Genomic DNA, 20471 nt, shown 5'->3' with positions numbered 1-20471 from the left:
TAGACATACAAAGGTAATATGAATAAAATAACAATGCTAAGCTTAAGAATAAAGACAATGAGGAATATATATACTATAGTGCCCTTTTTGTATGCATGTGTGGGGTGAGAGTAAGTGAGGATGTGTGCTGGAGAGATTAGTGTTCAGTGTTATTGATTGTGGCATCTCATATTTTCATCCAATCTGTTATAAATGCTATAAAAGTTTACATTAAATGGCCTAGAGAAGTGTAAAATATAGCAAAATGGCCTATACAGTGGCTGACAGAATTTCTGCTGCGTTCACATTGCAAGCTTTAGTGCTCAATTCTGATTTATTGCACAGATCTGATATTTTTTTGTTTGACTGTTGACATTATTATATATTTTTATAAATCTGGCCAATATCCGATTCGAGTGTGAACTCTTCACACTCCTGAACTGACCCGCATGCTCAAAATAACAATAACGATGATAGACGTAAACATGGAGGAGGACACACTGAAGTCACAGATTATGATTTAATTTATTAATTGAATGCAGTGTGGAGGCCAACTAATCAAAAACAAATCAGACCTGTATCTGATTTAGGAGGACCACATATGAAAGTGGCCCAAATCAGAATGTAAAAGATCAGATGCCATGTGATTTGTGCTGTTCACACTGTTGTGATTATGATGAATTGAAAATGGGGGACCCTGATGTAAACAAGACGAAAGTCTTTCTCTGGTCTGCATCCCCTTAACAATTGTATGTATTGAGCTGTACTATACTGTACCCATTCTGCAATCTGTTAATACACTTTTCAATCAATCAATTGTGAAAAACCCCAGACCCACCTGAGCAAACAAATATGATTAGGGCCACCTTTGCCTGCAGTCTGAACGATTACATTTGTGTACAATTTCCTCTGGGGGTATATTGGTGGTGGATTCAGCCGATGGTCACAGTAAACAGGTATAGGGGAAAACAGACGCTGCAGACGCATTTATGTTCACAAACCATCACAGCAGGTGCGACAAATCAAAAGACCGAACATTTGCATTGATTATTTCGGATCGATCGATGTGAATATCCAGAAGAGAATATATCCAGAGAGAGCCGCATGGTGACGTCACGGCACTGATCAGTGGCGGGTGGGCGGCGCAGACGTCAGGTCAGGTTTGATGGGTGAATTCAAACACGCGGAATAAAAACAATCCGTGTCAGTGGACGTGCTGATGGGTCGCATCATATTTTGGATTTATTAAGGACCTTGTCGTGGAATTATGTTTCGGTTTGTCAAGATGTAGCCTCTTCAACGATGCACTCTGAGCTGTGGCCCTGATCATCATCACACAGCAACATCTGGCTGGTAAGTTGCGCTGTCGAGCTTTGCATCTGTACTGTACATTATCACATTATGTATTATTACCTAGCGATTGCTCTTTGTCGCCGTTTATTTGTTTATTTCCGATAACGGTTTAAAGCCTTTAAATTAAAGGCATCCAAATGGGAACGCAATTATTTCTTCATTTGAGCCATTATTAGTGCATTGACCTCGTCCTTGGCGTTTTGCTACTATAGCCCTGCTGCTGCGACTGCTGCCATCATAACCGAGCGAGCAGCAGGGATCATGTGAATCAATCTCATCATTGATCATTTATTGGAAGCGAAAGCGCCAGCAAAATGGACGTGTGTGTCACGTTCTATACGAAGCCCATGTAAATATAATGCTAAGCTTACTGTCAAAGCAGCAGCGCGCTCTATAATGGCAGCAACGCGTACCGTGGGTTCAGATCGTAGAGACCGACCAGCTGCCTTTTTGCACCGCGGGGCTCTGCAGGGTCAGAGGAGGCAGCAGGGGGGCCGAGCAGCCTGTGGCTAGAGATGGAGGAGGAGGGGGACACCGAGGGGCAAGGGCCCGTGCTGCCGGTGGCCAGAGACTCGGGACCCAGCGGTCACAGCCTTCTTCAGCGGGACACCACGACCACCAACCTGCTGGCCTCGGTCAAAGAGCAGGTACAGTATGCGACGCTCTGCTTCACCTTACTGTACTAATAATGTCGCTTTGCCATTTGCTCTCTCTGTCTCCCCCCTTATCTCTCTCTCTCCTACTTTCTTTTTTCCCCTCTCTCTTTCTTTCTCCCCCCTTATCTCTCTCTCGCTCTCTCTCTCCTACTTTCTTTCTTCCCCTCTCTCTTTCTTTCTCCCCCCCTTATCTCTCTCTCTCGCTCTATCTCTCCTACTTTCTTTCTCCCCCTCCCTCTCTTTCTTTCTCCCCCCCTTATCTCTCTCTCTCTCTCTCTCTCTCTCTCTCTCTCTCTCTCTCTCTCTCTCTCTCTCTCTCTCTCTCTCTCTCTCTCTCTCTCCTACTTTCTTTCTTCCCCTCTCTCTCTTTCTTTCTCTCCCCCCCTTATCTCTCTCTCTCCTACTTTCTTTCTTCCCCTCTCTCTCTTTCTTTCTCTCCCCCCCTTATCTCTCTCTCTCTCCTACTTTCTTTCTTCCCCTCTCTCTTTCTTTCCCCCCCCCTTATCTCTCTCTTTCTCTCTCTCTCTTTCTCTCCCCCCCTTATCTCTCTCCCCCCTTATCTCTCTCTCTTTCTATCCCCCCCTTATCTCTCTCTCTCTCTCTCTCTCTCTCTCTCTCTCTCTCTCTCTCTCTCTCTCTCTCTCTCTCTCTCTCCCTCTCCCATGTGATATGTCTCCATGCTGCTTCACAGATTCTCACCACAGTTGTATCTTTCTTCCCTTGCATTCCTCATTACACGTGAGACCAGTGGCAGTGATGCCCCACATATTGACCAGTGATGTACAGACAGTGCTATTTTTGGAAGTGGGGAAGCGCACCTACTGTAGTACTGTCCGACTATTGACTATAGAAGAGCATTAGACAGACAATGCCGATACATTTGGTTTATCGCTTCAAAATAATCCCCACAAACACTACAGCCCCGGTATAGTCCCTGATTAAACACTACAGCCCCGGTATAGTCCCTGATTAAACACTACAGCCCCGGTATAGTCCCTGATTAAACACTACAGCCCCGGTATAGTCCCTGATTAAAGGCAAACTGCTGGATGATGTGTAAAAAAAAAGAGAATCTTCTCTCATCTGTAAGAATCTCCTCTCTCTCTCTCGTGTCTCTATAGCCCACAGCCCAACTGTAAGTTACAGATTGCATCAACAGATGCACAGATAAGCCGAAGCCAGCGTGGTTTAAAAGCATCGCTTTGAGAGCACATCATTGATACGGTCTGCGCCGACTCGCCAGTTAAGAGCAAAGAAGATAGAGAGAGTTAGTAGATACAGCAGCAGGGCCCAGGCGCGTCTGATCAGATCGGATGTGACATCGCTTACTTTCTAGTCTGATTTAAAGTGCACCACCTCGCTGCTTCAGTGTTCTGGTGCTACCCGCATAACCTCTCATTACACAACATTAAACATCCAGTAGTTCAATTATTAGATTTGATTCTAATTTATTGTCATTATACAGTACAAGACGTACAGTACAACGAAAAGAGGTCTGGCAACATCCAACCAGAGTGCAAATGTAACAGTAAAGTGCAATCGCAACATACAATGTACAGGTGATTAGACTGGGTATCAAATATATAAATGAGTACTACTGAGTAATAGTGCTAATCAGATACATAGTTGTAATATTAATATACGGTGATACAGGTATACAGACACAGTAGTAAGTCATACTTATGATCTCTATCTTACACAGTACCGTATATATTTGTATGTCATAAATGTCTTGATGAATTGAAAATGGAGGACCCCGATGTAAACAAGACGAAGGTCTTTTTCTGGTCTTCATCCTCTTAGCAGTTGTTAGTATTGAGCCGTACTGTATTGTACCCATTCTGCAATCTGTTTTAAATCAATCAATCAATACTAACATATTAACCGCCTATTCAACCAGGGCGAGGGTCGTGTGACATCAGGGTTCAGCTGAGCTACACATAGACAACCAGAGGGTCGGGGTGTGTTAGGCCCACTGTGTGACGTCGAATGGCTGCTTCCAACATGGATGACACACAGCCTCCCTCCACTGCTGCCCCGCCCGCCGCTTTGCCCGGAAGGATTTTTGACTTGCAGTAGTGCACACCTTTAATCTGAATACAGGGTTAAACCCCACTGTCAATCCAATTACAGCACTGCCCTGGGCTGCTCTGTCCGTCGGGCGTAGCGGAGGTCCCTTGATGCGTAAACGGTAGCCGCGTGACAGCGGTCAGGATTTCGACGAGTGTGTCCCCCGCGCCGCCTCGTATCTTGGTACACGGAAGGGCTTTATGACAAACTGTCGCTTGGCGTCTCTCGCCGAGGGCGGCGGTGGGGTTTGGGGCGCTGTGCCTGTTTTGCTTGGCAGAACCCACACTGTGGTGGAAGCAAAGGAAATGCAATCTCATTCCAGTTTCCCCGAGTGGGGAATTCAGACGGCACGTCGGAGTAAAACAACCATTTGTTTCAGCAGCAAAAACGAGGTTCTGAATGTCTTCAGTCTCAGCGGCCCGTTTACGCTGAGCAGCGGCGGGGCTGTGATCTGATAAGAGGCCGCGGGCAGCGTGTCACTTAGAGAGAGAGAGAGAGAGACACACAGGGAGAGAGAGACGCAAAGAGAGAGAGAGACGGAGAGAAAGAGGGAGAGAGTCGCAAAGAGAGAGAGATAGATGCAGGGAGAGACGCAGAGAGAGAGACGCAAAGAGAGACAGAGAGACTCAAAGAGGGACAGAGAGAGACAGAGATGGAGATAGAGATGGAGAGAGAGATAGACGCAGAGAGAGAGAGAGACTCAAAGAGAGACAGAGATGGACGCAAAGAGAGAGAGAGACTCAAAGGGAGACGGAGAGAGACAGAGACGCAGAGAGAGACGCATAGAGAGAGAGACTCAAAGAGAGACAGAGAGAGAGAGACGCAGAGAGAGAGACAGAGAGAGTGACAGAGATGGATGCAAAGAGAGAGAGAGAGAGATGCAGAGAAAGAGAGAGAGACGCAAAGAGAGAGAGATAGACGCAGAGAGAGACTCAAAGAGAGACGGAGAGAGAGAGATGGACGCAAAATGAGAGAGAGAGACAGAGAGATACACAGAGAGATATATCTATATGCAAAGAGAGAGAGAGAGGCAGAGAGAGAGAGAGACGCAGATATATATATGCAGAGAGAGAGAGAGGCAGAGAGAGAGAGATGCAGAGAGATATATGCAGAGAGAGAGAGAGCGAGAGAGAGATATAGATGCAAAGAGAGAGACAGAGAGAGATAGACGCAAAGAGAGAGAGAGAGAGACGTAGAGAGAGAGAGAGAGAGACTGACAGCAGAGCTCACGTTGAGACGCGACCGGGCCACGCTAGCGCCCCGCTGGTCTCAGACGTGGCCTGGCACCGCTCGGTGTGGGACCGGCGCGGCATGGACCCTCTTCCAGACGGGGGGGGACGGGAGCAGCACCAGCTCCCAGAGAGCGTCTCTGTTTATCCTCTTGAGACGTCTGGCGTTCATGTGGTTCTTCTAACAGGGAATCTTGTGTTCATTCTGTCTTCGCTGTTTTCAAACTATGTCAATCGGGCCGCAGCAAGTAGACATGATGACGCCACTTTTTAAAACGCTGCTGCTACAGATTCGGACCGGAGTCCTACACGTTTAATAATCAGCCAATACCAATGCCGATGTATTGCTTCTTCTGAACTGTATAGGGAGGTGTAGTGGTTGGTTACGTCATTGTTGTTTCCGGACCGGTCCACCTCGCTTGAAATTGCAATGTATTTCCAATGGACACGTTTCTAAATCGTCTCGTTTAAAACAAATAAAGCATGAACATTGGCATGGTGCACCTTTCTGTGTGTTTATTCATCCACAATCTATAGCTCAACATGAAACAATTTGCAATTAATCGTAAAATAATTACGTATATAATTGTATTTCAACCAAAAATGCGTAAACAATAATGTTAGTGAAAGAAGGAAACTCATTTTGTGCAAAAATGGAAAGCTTGCCAATGTTCATGAGGCAGAATTATTACAATAGCCGATAATACATTTTCCCAATGATGAATCCCTATACAGGTGGACCGCGCGGGAAACTAAAGTGACGTCAGAGACTACACCTCCCTATATACAGTACTAGTAGAGAGATCTAACGTTTTATGTGCCAAAAATGCAGGAAATAAAGTTCTGTTGATTTGATTTACATGGCTCTTGGTGTCTTACTGTATCGGGGAGAATTCTCAGATACCTGGTGTCGTTCCGATATCTGATACTGGTAATGGTGCCATTCTGCAGTAGTGGCATCCCAACTATGCAAATGTACAATCACCAAAGTATTGAAACACGAGGCTGTTAAAGGGGAACACCGCCCAATCTTCTGAATTCATATTATGTTATTCCTTTGGTTTAAGAAAGGCCCAAAATATATGAGTGAACTCTCTCCCGAATCCAAAGTGAGCTAAAAGTAAAAGGTATGTAGGAAAACTGGAGCTGCTCCGTAGACAATCACTTGGGAAAGATGGTGAGGGTGACACTGAGAGCATCCGGGGGAATGATCAAATCAAATGTATTTGTAAGGCCCGACAACACACGTTAATGTCCCCATGGACCGGACACGTCTTCTTTAAAGAAGTCAAGAAGAAACATCACAATAAATCAAGAACAAAACAAAAAAACACCATGAAATCCTAAATAAAATGTAAAATAAATAAATGCCACACTCCCAGACATACCCCAGCGAAGGTAAGGAAAAACTCACTAAAAACCTAGCAATAGGAAAAAAGCACCACAGGCAATGTGGAGGGGAGAAACCTTAGAAGGGCCATTCAAGGGGGGATCTCCCTGCTTAGATGTCGGTGATAATAGTGTTGCTATGGATCAATGGGTGGAGAATAAAACCGGCAAAACAGTTGGTATGTATGTACATATACGTGTAATAAAACACACGTTTTTTAAACACAAAACGTTTTCCGTAAACACGAAATCGTCTCAAGAAATATGTGTGTCCAAACGAAACCACTGAAAATGCTGTAGCGCTGCCACAAATGTACAAAAGTAACGCTTTTCCTGTTTTAGACTTCGCTCTCTTATTTTGAAACCCCCTGACCGGAAGTGTTATTGTTATTATCGCTAGCGGAACAACTTGTGTCGTCCGGTTCTGTGCTTTTGAGCTAACGCTAGTTTCCAAAGGAGAGGAGAGAGACAGCGCGGCTCACATGCGCTGCTCTCTGGCGAAAACACGTTGCCTACAGTGGCAGCGGAGGAAGGCAAGCACAGAAAGACTGAAAATGCTGTAACACTGCCACAAATGTACAAAATAAACATCTTTCAATAGCTTCAGTGTTTTAGACTTCACTCTTTTATTTTTAAACCCCTCGACCGGAAGTATTATTGTTGTTATTGCTAGCGGAACAACTTGTGTCGTCCGGTTCTGTGTTTTTGAGCTAACGGTAACACAAATGTTGAGATTGTTGGTGAACAAGCGACTAACTGCAGCTATGTTGTATCATGTTTCATTTTTGTTGGCTGGGTTTGCGCATGCGGGAGAGGTGGGCTATTGCGTCATCGGTTCAGGAAAGATGTGTACTGGCTTATAAAGATGGAAACGCAAGGCTGGCGTCTTCAGATTTGTTCACTCTGGGACCTGTTTTCAGAAAATAGCGTATTCAGGCTTCCAGAACACTGTTCCGTCTGGACGAAACGTGCATACGATAAAATACTTTGGCGGATACACCCAAACTCGTCTCCGTCAGGACATGGCCTTAAAATACATTGGATTAGGTGTACCGAGTGTACTTATAACACCTTTCATGGTCTTAAGAGTGTACTTATAACACCTTCCATGGTCTTAAAGGAACACTGCAGACAAGAGGATAGATACCAATCTCCTCTCCTGTACATTCAATAAGATAATGAAACATCTAAGGCTGTCTTAAATACTTTATACTATTATAATAATATGAATTTTTAAAAAAAATTGTGCAAAATCAACTCTGCCTCTCTTTGTTAACTACAACAAGCAATGCTGTTTGTTATTTAAGATGAGGTCGGACTCGGCACTGACAGATTTGTGTTCATTGTGCTGCTTTTATAAAGCCTCAAATGAAAGCAAAGTGTTTTGTTTGTCTAAGATTTAAAAAGGTTTAAACTTTACAGCACTGACAAAGTTGAACAAAGTGCTGTACAAGTCCCACAACATAAAAAAAAAAATATATATATATATAATAATATTATTTTCTTTTATCTCGACGCTTCGAATTAAAATCGAATCTCGGCCCGAAGCTTCGAATTCCAAAAAAGAAAATTTAAGGTCAGCCCTAGAAACATCATGTTGGCGTGTTCCTTTTAACACATTCCCTATGGATTGAGAATGTGTTGTTATCTTGACTTCCCATCTCTGTTGGTCGAGTTGTATTTGCACGTGGGCCTTTACTAATAGAGTATGTCAGTGCTTCTCAAACTTTTTCTGTCAGGCCCCCCTTTGGCGGACCAAAATATTTTGGGCCCCCCCCCTCGCCCCAACAAAATAGTCATGAAATGGGCCATGTTTAAATTTATTGAAATAACACCAATATCGTGACCTTTCAAATTGGCCCTATATTTTGTTTTCAGAGCTGTCATGGATGAAAAGCCAGCTTCACACAGATACTGTATGTGGTGCTGAATGGTATCAACACCTTAACTGCTGCATCATGAGATACTTGGTACTCAGCACCACACTCTGAAACTAGCTCTCCAGGTGGTATCAGATGAGATTTCAAAGAGTTCTTCCAAGAGTTTGGATGGAGATGTGTCAGGAAGCTTTGTCTCAATGTTGTCTGTAAAGGTTTTTTTTATCCAGAGTAACTTGGTGATCCTTTTCTGTGTTTTATTAAATAATTATTTTCAGATTTTGAGAAATGGTATTTTCATGGAGAACAGTGCAGCTGCAACAGATAGCACTTTAGTGATAATTTTCTGTAATCTAAAAATCTATTTTTTTTTATATAAATCTCAAGGCCCCCCCTGTCATGCCTCTGCGCCCCCCACTTTGAGAAACACTGGAGTATGTGATTAACCCTTTCACTACCACACTACATACGGTTAACCCTTTCACTACCACACTACAGAAGGTCAACCCTTTCACTACCACACTACAGACGGTTAACCCTTTTACTACCACACTACAGACGGTTAACCCTGTCACTACCACACTAGAGAAGGTTAACCTTTCACTACCACACTACAGACGGTTAACCTTTCACTACCACACTACAGACGGTTAACCCTTTCACTACCACACTACAGACGGTTAATCCTTTCACTACCACACTACAGAAGGTCAACCCTTTCACTACCACACTACAGACGGTTAACCTTTCACTACCACACTACAGACGGTTAACCTTTCACTACAGAAGGTTAACCCTTTCACTACCACACTACAGACGGTTAACCCTTTCACTACCACACTACAGGCAGTTAAAATGCAGTCGAGGCTCATCCACACAGTAAGCAATTGCATTGTAAATAACAGAATTCAAATGAGGGTTTACTGATGCAATCAGCTAACATTGGCCTTTCTTGGATAGAAGCCCTTTATCTGGATCTGTGTCTATTGAGACTGATGGAGCCACTATCTGGAGCTGGATCTATTCAGGGCACTGATGAAATTAAATTAGCATTAGGCTAAGTAGGGCCTACGCAAATTAAATGAGGGGGGAGATGATAGTTTTGGCACTTTCTTTCATGGTTATTTTCGTGGAGAGAAAATAATCTTGTGTACAAATCTATCCGATCACAGAAAATAACTAGATATACCAGAATATAGCCTGGCCTAATGGTTTTAGAATTCTGTTTTAGCCTTCTGTGACCTACCACCGCAGAGACCTGGGTTCAATTCCCAGCAGGGTCAGTCATCCCTATGAACACATTATTGTCAGTGTTCGCGGGGTGGGAAGCTGGTGGGGTATGAGTCCTGGTCGTTGCAATAGCGACTCCTACTGGTCAGCAGGGAGAGGGTATCTGGGGGAGACGGTGTGAACCTCTGCGCGTCAGGTGAAAAGAGGCGGCTGACGACTCCACATGTATCGGAGGAGGCATGTGGTAGTCTACACCCTCCCCAGACCAACAGTAGGGCAGCATGTGGTAGTCTACACCCTCCCCAGACCAACAGTAGGGCAGCATGTGGTAGTCTACACCCTCCCCAGACCAACAGTAGGGCAGCATGTGGTAGTCTACACCCTCCCCAGACCAACAGTAGGGCAGCATGTGGTAGTCTACACCCTCCTCCCAGACCGACAGTAGGGCAACATGTGGTAGTCTACACCCTCCCCAGACCGACAGTAGGGCAGCATGTGGTAGTCTACACCCTCCTCCCAGACCGACAGTAGGGCAGCATGTGGTAGTCTACACCCTCCCCAGACTGACAGTAGGGCAGCATGTGGTAGTCTACACCCTCCTCCCAGACTGACAGTAGGGCAGCATGTGGTAGTCTACACCCTCCCCAGACTGACAGTAGAGCAGCATGTGGTAGTCTACACCCTCCTCCCAGACTGACAGTAGGGCAGCATGTGGTAGTCTACACCCTCCTCCCAGACTGACAGTAGGGCAGCATGTGGTAGTCTACACCCTCCTCCCAGACCAACATTTTCCATTGGTTCTCCCAGCCCACGTTACCATTTCTAGCATTTCCATTGGCACATAAATTAGGTAAATAAATATTAACAATATTGATTTACAACACATAAATTAACTTATTTACAATTATACATACAGTTTATACATACAGTAGTGACAACACACATATGAACTATTTACAATACAGGGAGGCACATACAGCACTCATAACTATTTACAACCAGTGTCTAATTAAACTATAATTAAATAGTTAAATAATACAAAATAATAATTTGTTTAAAAAGAAATCAGAAAAAAACTGTAAAATGTAATTTATTTCAAAGAGATGTCCTTAAAGGTTCATGCTTCTCCCCATCTCTGGCTGACATCACCATTGTGATACATGATGGATTGGTTTTTGTCGGTCAGCAGCGTTTTCTGTACTTGCTGAAGCTTCTCTCTGTATAATTATTTTTTAAGTTTAAATATCAACATTATCTGGCCATCCTCAATAAATACTATCAAACTTGCCAAAGACCAGAGTTGGGACACACGTCACACACACACACACACACACACACACACACACACACACACACACACACACACACACACACACACACACACACACAGAAAGGGAGAATGGCTTAATCTTTTTTTTATAATTCTTTTTTTATTAAAAAAATTTCTGGAGGGGCGGGGCGCCCCGTTGGCGGGACGCCAACATACAGAATTCACATCACTGAACTCTGCTTTAAGCAATGTGTTCTATATACTATACAAACACAAAGAATGGGTACAATACAGTATGGCTCAATACAAACAACTGCTAAGAGGATGCAGACCAGAAAAATACTTTAGTCTTGTTTACATAAGGTGAACGATGAATTCTCTTTTTCCTCTTTCTCTCTCCATCTCCTAGTATGTCTCTTGCTCTCTGTCTCTCATTCTCCCCCTCTTTCCTTCCTCCCACCCATTATAAGCGTCTTGCAATGTTGGTTAAGATATGAAATACTTGCCAGTAGTGTACTGCATAGTGCATACAGAGACTGTAAACAAACACGCTCACAACGTGTCTCCGCAGTCCACACACAGGAGTCAGGACTGCGATTATTAATGGGAATAGGAACATGTCAAGATATTGCTGACATGGTAGAACATACAGTATACAGTATGGCTCGGCGGCCCATCAAACCAAGCAGTCACCAATGTACAGTATGGCTCGGCGGCCCATCAACCCATGTTTACACTCTGATAACGTTAGTTAGCAACCAAGCTAGCCTATGCAGGCTTACCTGGCCAATGTGGGTCGTCCTCCTGGACAGATCGATTTGTTAAATCAGATTATCCACAGTGGTGTGCTGGTCCCCAGTAAAGGTCCCGCCGGCCAAAAATAAACCTCTTGAAAATGAATCTTGAAATATCTCCCAACAAAACCTAGCAGAACCAGCTAGCCATACAGTTAGCCACTTGTAGTTCTGAACATTAAAAGAGCATTGTCCTTCCTCCTTCCTAAATCATATTGCCCGCGAGGTGATGACGTTGTTGTTGTCACGTTTAGCTTTTAATGTGATTTGATTGGTCAATCGGTGGAAACGTTCTGGCCCAGGGCGGCAAATTTGAAGACTCTTAGGGCCCTTTCTCACTCACTGCTCTGTGTCGAATCAGACCCGGCTCGCATCAGAAAAGGGTGTGTCTGTCTGAGTGAGAACCCTGTCCCCCGTCCCCGCCCCCCGCTGATTCGTCCCCGGGGGCGCTGAACCTGGACCGCTGAAATAGGTGGTCTCAGGTGCGCACTAGTGGGGGCGGTTAGGCCTGGCAATTTTGTTTGCCATTGCTATGTCTATACATTGTTCGAATGCATTTATTTCTATTAGACCAGTGGTGCCCAACCAGTCGGCCGTGGTCGACCAGTAGATCAATGACATGCAATATAATTGCCACAAGCGATGGGATAATGTTAGCTTCTGAACAGGCTAGCTAACTAGCGTTAGCCGTTAGCCATTGCTGTATACTATACTTTCTTGTTCGAATGCATTTATTTCTATTAGACCAGTGGTGCCCAACCAGTCGGCCGTGGTCGACCAGTAGATCAATGACATTCAATATAATGCATATAATCGATGCAGCAATGTTACTAGTAAAGGCTAAGCTAACTAGCGTTTAGCCGTTAGCTTAGCGCTATCGTTAAAACGCTCAAAAGCGGACTCTACAACACCATCCATTCGTGATAAAATAGGGTGGGTTATATTGACAAGGCTTGACAACAGAGGTTCAAATATAACTTCATATTTATTGGCAATTTGTTCATTTATATCATCATCCAGTCTCCGCAGTAGTGTTAAGACACTTCCTGTTTACATTTTCAAACGTGACATCATCGCCTACGGCAAGCGTAAACGCTCAAAAGGCAAACCGTAAACAGAACCCGAAGCGAACCAAGACCGCAGTGTGTACACAAACTAGAGGGGAGAGAGGGGGGGGGGGAGTTCGCATCAGATTCGGAACGGGGCCAGAACGGAACGGAATAGAAACGAATAGGTGAGTGAGAAAGGGCCCTTAGAGTGCTTGGCTGCCAGGCTGTGGCCGTGTTAAGGCGTAGGCATTAACCCAACCCCTTTATTAAGCTCAAATCTTATTGGCTAATAATTGGTTGTGGAGTCCACAACCAACCACAATGTGGACGTGAGAAAAAGACAACCCGCCCTAATATTATCAAATTCTCAATGTCAATCAAAATAATGCTGAGCCTGAGCAGACAGTGACTGCCTCAGTGAGTCAGTGACAGAGTGTTAGAGAGAGTGAGAAGGAGAGGAGGGAAAAAATTGTAAAAAAAAAAAAAAAAAGTATTTTAAAAAAAAATATATATATATACATTTTCTTTATTTAAATTTTTTTTTTTACTGTTTATATTTTTGGGGAAGCTTGGCTTCCCTTGGCTTCCATGAATATTTGCCACTGCCCCAGACCAACAGTAGGACAGCATGTGGTAGTCTACATCTACAGTGAACACCCTCTCCAGACCGACAGTAGGGCAGCATGTGGTAGTCTACATCTACAGTGAACACCCTCTCCAGACCGACAGTAGGGCAGCATGTGGTAGTCTACATCTACAGTGAACACTCTCCAGACCGACAGTAGGGCAGCATGTGGTAGTCTACATCTACAGTGAACACCCTCTCTAGACCGACAGTAGGGCAGCATGTGGTAGTCTACATCTACAGTGAACACCCTCTCTAGACCGACAGTAGGGCAGCATGTGGTAGTCTACATCTACAGTGAACACCCTCTCCAGACCGACAGTAGGGCAGCATGTGGTAGTCTACATCTACAGTGAACACTCTCCAGACCGACAGTAGGGCAGCATGTGGTAGTCTACATCTACAGTGAACACCCTCTCTAGACCGACAGTAGGGCAGCATGTGGTAGTCTACATCTACAGTGAACACCCTCTCTAGACCGACAGTAGGGCAGCATGTGGTAGTCTACATCTACAGTGAACACCCTCTCTAGACCGACAGTAGGGCAGCATGTGGTAGTCTACATCTACAGTGAACACCCTCTCTCTAGACCGACAGTAGGGCAGCATGTGGTAGTCTACATCTACAGTGAACACCCTCTCTAGACCGACAGTAGGGCAGCATGTGGTAGTCTACATCTACAGTGAACACCCTCTCTAGACCGACAGTAGGGCAGCATGTGGTAGTCTACATCTACAGTGAACACCCTCTCCAGACCGACAGTAGGGCAGCATGTGGTAGTCTACATCTACAGTGAACACCCTCTCCAGACCGACAGTAGGGCAGCATGTGGTAGTCTACATCTACAGTGAACACCCTCTCTCCAGACCGACAGTAGGGCAGCATGTGGTAGTCTTGTCTTACCAATATTAATCAGGCAGAAATCACCATGGTAATACGGGTCCTCACTGTCCCCTCCGTCTTGCCATAGGAGCTTCAGTTTGAGCGTCTGACTCGCGAGCTGGAAGAGGAGCGTCAGATTGTGGCCAGTCAGCTGGAGCGGTGCATGCTGGGAGCCGATTCGCCAGGCGGCGACAGTAGCAGGTAGGTGATGCTATCGAATAAAAAATGTGTAGTTCGATACATACATTTAAGAAGTTATTCAAATATAAGGTGATACATAAATATAAAACCTTGATATTATCCTAATTATATAAAAAAAAAATTGTGAACAAATCTTTTTATAATTTTTTTGACATGACATAAAACTAGACACACAAGCATTACAGTAAATATCCACAATAAATCACAGGATTATACATTCCAATATTTGAATCAATATAAATGTAGTTTATGAGATATATACATTATACTTGCAATACAATACATACATATGCTCTTACTCGCTCTTCTTCCCACCCCCCCCCCCCCCCCCCCCCCCAGGACCCCCCTTGGATAACCCATCCATTATTTCGCTTCTAACCAAGGATTACAATTCATATGCTAACCTTTATTCTCTCCACCACTTCTAACCAGATTCCAATGCTGGCTTCATTGACACCAAAAATTCTTGCTGTAGATAAGATAAATCACATCGAGATAAGTAAGAGCCCATTACCTTTAGGCACATTTTATCCGGTTGAATCCAGCGTGATGCTATCAGCTTTTTAGCAGCCGTAACACCGACAAAATTAGTCTCTTTAGCTGTTTAGTAGCTGCTATTTGAGAAACATCATTCAACAACAATACAGAAGGCAGTACAGGTATGTTCAGAAATAAAAATTCTGATAATTGCGTGGTTACTTCTTCCCAGAATATCTTAACAGGGGGGCATTCATCATTTTTTTTTGTATTAAAATCTTAAAAAAAAAGTATACAAAATAAATAAATGTGTATACGTTTTGTATATAAAACTATGAAACTTTTGTAACCTTTTTGTTTTAGCAAAATTATGTACTGAATTATTATTTATTTTTTGTGTGTGTTAATAATGTAATGTAAATAGGGTAGGCAATTATAAGCCTCGGCTTCAGCCTACACCTTTTCGGTCATTTTCTTAATTTCTTTATAAATGCGCCTACTACTGTACATTGCTTTGTAAAAGAAGACCAAAATAAAATCATTCATTCGTTCATTCTCCTTTAAGAATCACTAAAGGTAACTCACAAGTGTGAGTCGTGCCACGTCGTGTACACAATCTCCACAATCCATTCACAAAACCGCATGTTCAGTTTTTCCACGAGGGCCCGCCCCTCTGCGACTTTCAAAACAACAGTTGAACGGCCCCTCACAACAGCTGAACGGCCCCTCACAACAGCTGAACGGCTCCTCACAACAGCTGAACGGCCCCTCACAACAGCTGAACGGCCCCTCACGTCCGTGCGCTCTGCCCCTCACAACAGCTGAACTGCCCCTCACGTCCGTGCGCTCTGCCCGGTGTCTGTTCTGTGTTACATAATGTCTCTGCTGCAGGATGTCCAGGTGGAGAGATGCAGCAGGGGCTCTGATTATACAGCTGTTACTGCTGCCATGTTTCATTAGTTACACAGCTGCTGCTGCTGCTGCTACAGTGTTGCAATGCTTCATACTGCTGCAATGCTGCAATGCTTCTGCTGATATTCCGATGTTTCATTGTTTCATACAGTTGTTAATACGTCATTGTTTCACACAGCTGTTAATGTGTCATTGATTCATACAGCTGTTAATGCTTCATTGATTCATACAGCTGTTAATGCTTCATTGATTCATACAGCTGTTAATGCTTCATTGATTCATACGGCTGTTAATGTTTCATTGATTCATACAGCTGTTAATGTTTCATTGATTCATACAGCTGTTAATGTGTCATTGATTCATACAGCTGTTAATGTTTCATTGTTTCGTACAGCTGTTAATGCTTCATTGATTCATACAGCTGTTAATGCTTCATTGATTCATACAGCTGCTGATGCTTCATTGATTCATACAGCTGTTAATGCTTCATTGATTCATACAGCTGTTAATGGTTCATTGATTCATACAGCTGTTGATGCTTCATTGATTCATACAGCTGTTAATGCTTCATTGATTCATACAGCTGCTGATGCTTCATTGATTCATACAGCTGTTAATGCTTCATTGATTCATACAGCTGTTAATGCTTCATCTATTCATACAGCTGTTAATGCTTCATTGATTCATACAGCTGCTGATGCTTCATTGTTTCGTACAGCTGTTAATGCTTCATTGATTCATACAGCTGTTAATGCTTCATTGATTCATACAGCTGTTAATGTTTCATTGTTTCGTACAGCTGCTGATGCTTCATTGATTCATATACTTTAGCTGCTACTGCTGCAGCTACAATAGCCTGGACCCATGTAATGCTATTTATTAATAATAATTATATATTATTATATTCCTATATAATTTGCATTTGCAGTATAGCCCAGCTACACTAGTGCATGGTGTTATTTCTGGTTACATAACAGGTCTGTGTTATCTGATCTACCTCTCCATTCCCTTATCCTCCTTGCCCTTCCCTTTCTCCTCTCCTCTTTTCTCCTCTCCTCTTCTCTCCTCTTTTCTCCTCTCTTCTCCTCTTTTCTCCTCCTCTTCTCTCCTCTCCTCTCCTCTCCTCTCCTGAAGCTCATCTGAGAAGTCCTTCGCATGGCGATCCGCAGGTACGGTTTATCCTAGACTCACGCACACTAAGCCGTATCAAGACAATATGTGACAGAAAAACAATTGAGAGCAGATAGAAAAAACATTGTTGATATTGTAAAACTGGGTAAATACTAATAGGAAGCACTATTAAAGCCGCACTGGGTCGTTTCTTTTTTTTGTATTCAATACTAAACGTATATCTTTAGTATTGAATACACAAGGAAAACTGGATGCCTGAAGCGCTGTTTGAAACTAGAGATGATCTGATTGGCTGTGGTTAGGGATGCTCGATATTGGCTTTTTTACCAATACCGATATTGTCCAACTCTTAATTTCCGATACCGATATCAACCGATATCACATTTTAATGCCGATATCGGCCAATAATATCAGTAGGCCGATAATATCGGACATAACTTCTATAGAAATGTAAAAAAAAAAAGAATTTAAACCGATACCGATATTTTCCGATATCACATTTGAATGCCAATATCGGTAGGCCGATAATATCGGACATCCCTAGCTGCGGTGCTTCTACCCTCCCACCACCTTGACCACACAAAGAAGCTTCCTCTAAGAGCAACGTTGGTTCACTTTGTTTCAAAGAAGCTTCCTCTAAGAGCAACGTTGGTTCACTTTGTTTCAAAGAAGCTTCTTCTAAGAGCAACGTTGGTTCACTTTGTTTCAAAGAAGCTTCCTCTAAGAGCAACGTTGGTTCACTTTGTTTCAAAGAAGCTTCCTCTAAGAGCAACGTTGGTTCACTTTGTTTCAAAGAAGCTTCCTCTAAGAGCAACGTTGGTTCACTTTGTTTCAAAGAAGCATCCTCTAAGAGCAACGTTGGTTCACTTTGTTTCAAAGAAGCTTCCTCTAAGAGCAACGTTGGTTCACTTTGTTTCAAAGAAGCTTCCTCTAAGAGCAACGTTGGTTCACTTTGTTTCAAAGAAGCTTCCTCTAAGAGCAACGTTGGTTCACTTTGTTTCAAAGAAGCTTCCTCTAAGAGCAACGTTGGTTCACTTTGTTTCAAAGAAGCTTCCTCTAAGAGCAACGTTGGTTCACTTTGTTTCAAAGAAGCTTCCTCTAAGAGCAACGTTGCTTCACTTTGTTTCAAAGAAGCTTCCTCTAAGAGCAACGTTGGTTCACTTTGTTTCAAAGAAGCATCCTCTAAGAGCAACGTTGGTTCACTTTGTTTCAAAGAAGCTTCCTCTAAGAGCAACGTTGGTTCACTTTGTTTCAAAGAAGCTTCCTCTAAGAGCAACGTTGGTTCACTTTGTTTCAAAGAAGCTTCCTCTAAGAGCAACGTTGGTTCACTTTGTTTCAAAGAAGCTTCCTCTAAGAGCAACATTGGTTCACTTTGTTTCAAAGAAGCTTCCTCTAAGAGCAACGTTGGTTCACTTTGTTTCAAAGAAGCATCCTCTAAGAGCAATGTTGGTTCACTTTGTTTCAATGGGTGATTTTTTTGGATTTGTGTTCAGATTATAAACAATAGTCAAACATTTGTAACTAGTTATTGTAGAGGTAAGTATTCTTCTCAAAACTACCTGGTGCAGCTTTAATATATATATATATACGGTGCTTACCCACAAAATAGCAGCACGGGATGAAGCTTTACTGAAGCTTTGGTTGGTCAGGCAGACAACTCATGTCCTTCCTTGAAACCACATAATAATTAATTTAACATTTAAATGTTCTGTCCTGACTGCCTTTTCCTTAATGATAAGCAAGCAGTGCAAGAATGCGGAAGCATTCTACCGTAGTGGCGTGCGGTAATGCGCCTTTCATTTTCCGCCGCCCAGCGCACGTGCGTGCACCGGCGGCGTGCTCGCTCAGGTGCGTGCGTGCGCCGGCGTGCTCGCGCGCATGCGCATGAGATCCCGCCTTGGTTCGACACGAGCGGAGCTCAATATATATAAGTCACCGCCCCTTATTCAGTATCTAGAAATAGCTCAATTGGCAAGACTACATGGCTGTGGATCCTATGGCTCGTTTGCTGGCGAGTTCGAATCCCATCGAATATTTTTTTATTAACGTGATTTTTTTTTTTAACGTGTATTCTTTCGCCGGTTAAGGTTAGGCATGGTTAAGGTTAAGGTTAAGGTTAGGCATTGTTTCGGAGTTGGTTAAGGTTAGAACGGTTAAGTTTAGGCGCTGTTAAGGAGCTGGTTAAGGTTAGAGTTTGTCAAAGAGAATGGCAATATAATTTCTATGGTTAAGGTTAGGCATGGTTAAGGTTAAGGTTAAGGTTAGGCATTGTTTCGGAGTTGGTTAAGGTTAGAACGGTTAAGTTTAGGCGCTGTTAAGGAGCTGGTTAAGGTTAGAGTTTGTCAAAGAGAATGGCAATAGACAGCCTATTTCCGCGTGACAGCTCCCAAAAGAAAGGCGCTTTACCGTAGTGGCGTGCGGTGACGAATGCTTCCGCATTTTTGCACTGCTTGCTTATCATTAAGGTAGACGCGTCCTGACTAGCCCGCCGTTCTGTTTTAAATTGGACCCTTTTGCTTTCCTTTAAAAAAAAAAAAAAAAACTTTTATACTTTATTGTGTCAATGAAGTCACTCTACATTTAGGTGTATATGTACACACATACCATACACAGACACACATATACATAGATACACACACACATATACATACATACATACATGTATGCGTACATACAAACATACTGTACATTAGGGCTGACCCCTATTAGTCGAATAGTCAACTATCAATCGAAATGAGCCGTAGTCGACTGCCAACCTCTTAGTCGAATGCAAAAAAAAAATATATATATATATAAAGATTATAATAATTTATTAAATTTTAATTTTTTTTGTCATTCTTTCCAAAATAAAAGAGGCCTAGAAGCATGGCTAACGCTAATGGCACGCATACCAGAGGCTAACTGCCTATGAAAACAGGCACAGAGGCACTGAAAGAGGATTTCACCCATCTAATGAACACACTAGACTAGACAAATATCAACATGTATCCATCAGTGGACCAATTGCATGCTTTCACAGAGAACAAGAAGCCTTCCGTCGACTCCTTCCGATATTAAGCACCCCCACAGCCCAAATGGAATGATCCAAAAATAAAAAATTAATTATACTTTTTTTTATTAATCTTTTTTCATAGTCGACTATCGGCTAATTTTGGCGACTACAAGTCGACTATACAAATCCTTAGTCGGGGACAGCCCTACTGTATATACGTATATACATACACACACACACAAATGTACATATACATACGTATATTCTAAATCCATTATTTATTTATTTTTTACCCATCACCCATACAAAAACAAAAAAGTGTAGATGTTACTGATCCTGGACTAGTATACCTATC

The 20471-nt window shown here is 43.1% G+C and overlaps 1 protein-coding gene across 1 annotated transcript in view; it reads left to right on the top strand.

The window, feature by feature from the left end:
* Nucleotides 1-1847: 1847 nt before the first annotated feature.
* Nucleotides 1848-20471, top strand: part of LOC311223607 (plakophilin-4-like) — a gene marked incomplete at both ends in the record, with an annotated part of 77144 nt that continues 58520 nt past the window's right edge. The window contains 3 exons of the mRNA XM_084308382.1: nucleotides 1848-1979; nucleotides 14492-14604; nucleotides 17128-17162. Coding sequence (XP_084164508.1) covers nucleotides 1848-1979; nucleotides 14492-14604; nucleotides 17128-17162 — 280 coding nt within the window. The remainder of the gene's footprint in view (nucleotides 1980-14491; nucleotides 14605-17127; nucleotides 17163-20471) is intronic.

The sequence above is a fragment of the Notolepis coatsorum genome, assembly GCF_963971535.1.
Source record: "Notolepis coatsorum genome assembly, chromosome: 1".
Lineage (NCBI taxonomy): Eukaryota > Metazoa > Chordata > Actinopteri > Aulopiformes > Paralepididae > Notolepis > Notolepis coatsorum.
Note: the sequence above shows the minus strand (reverse complement) of the source record. Positions and strands in the feature narration are given on the sequence as shown.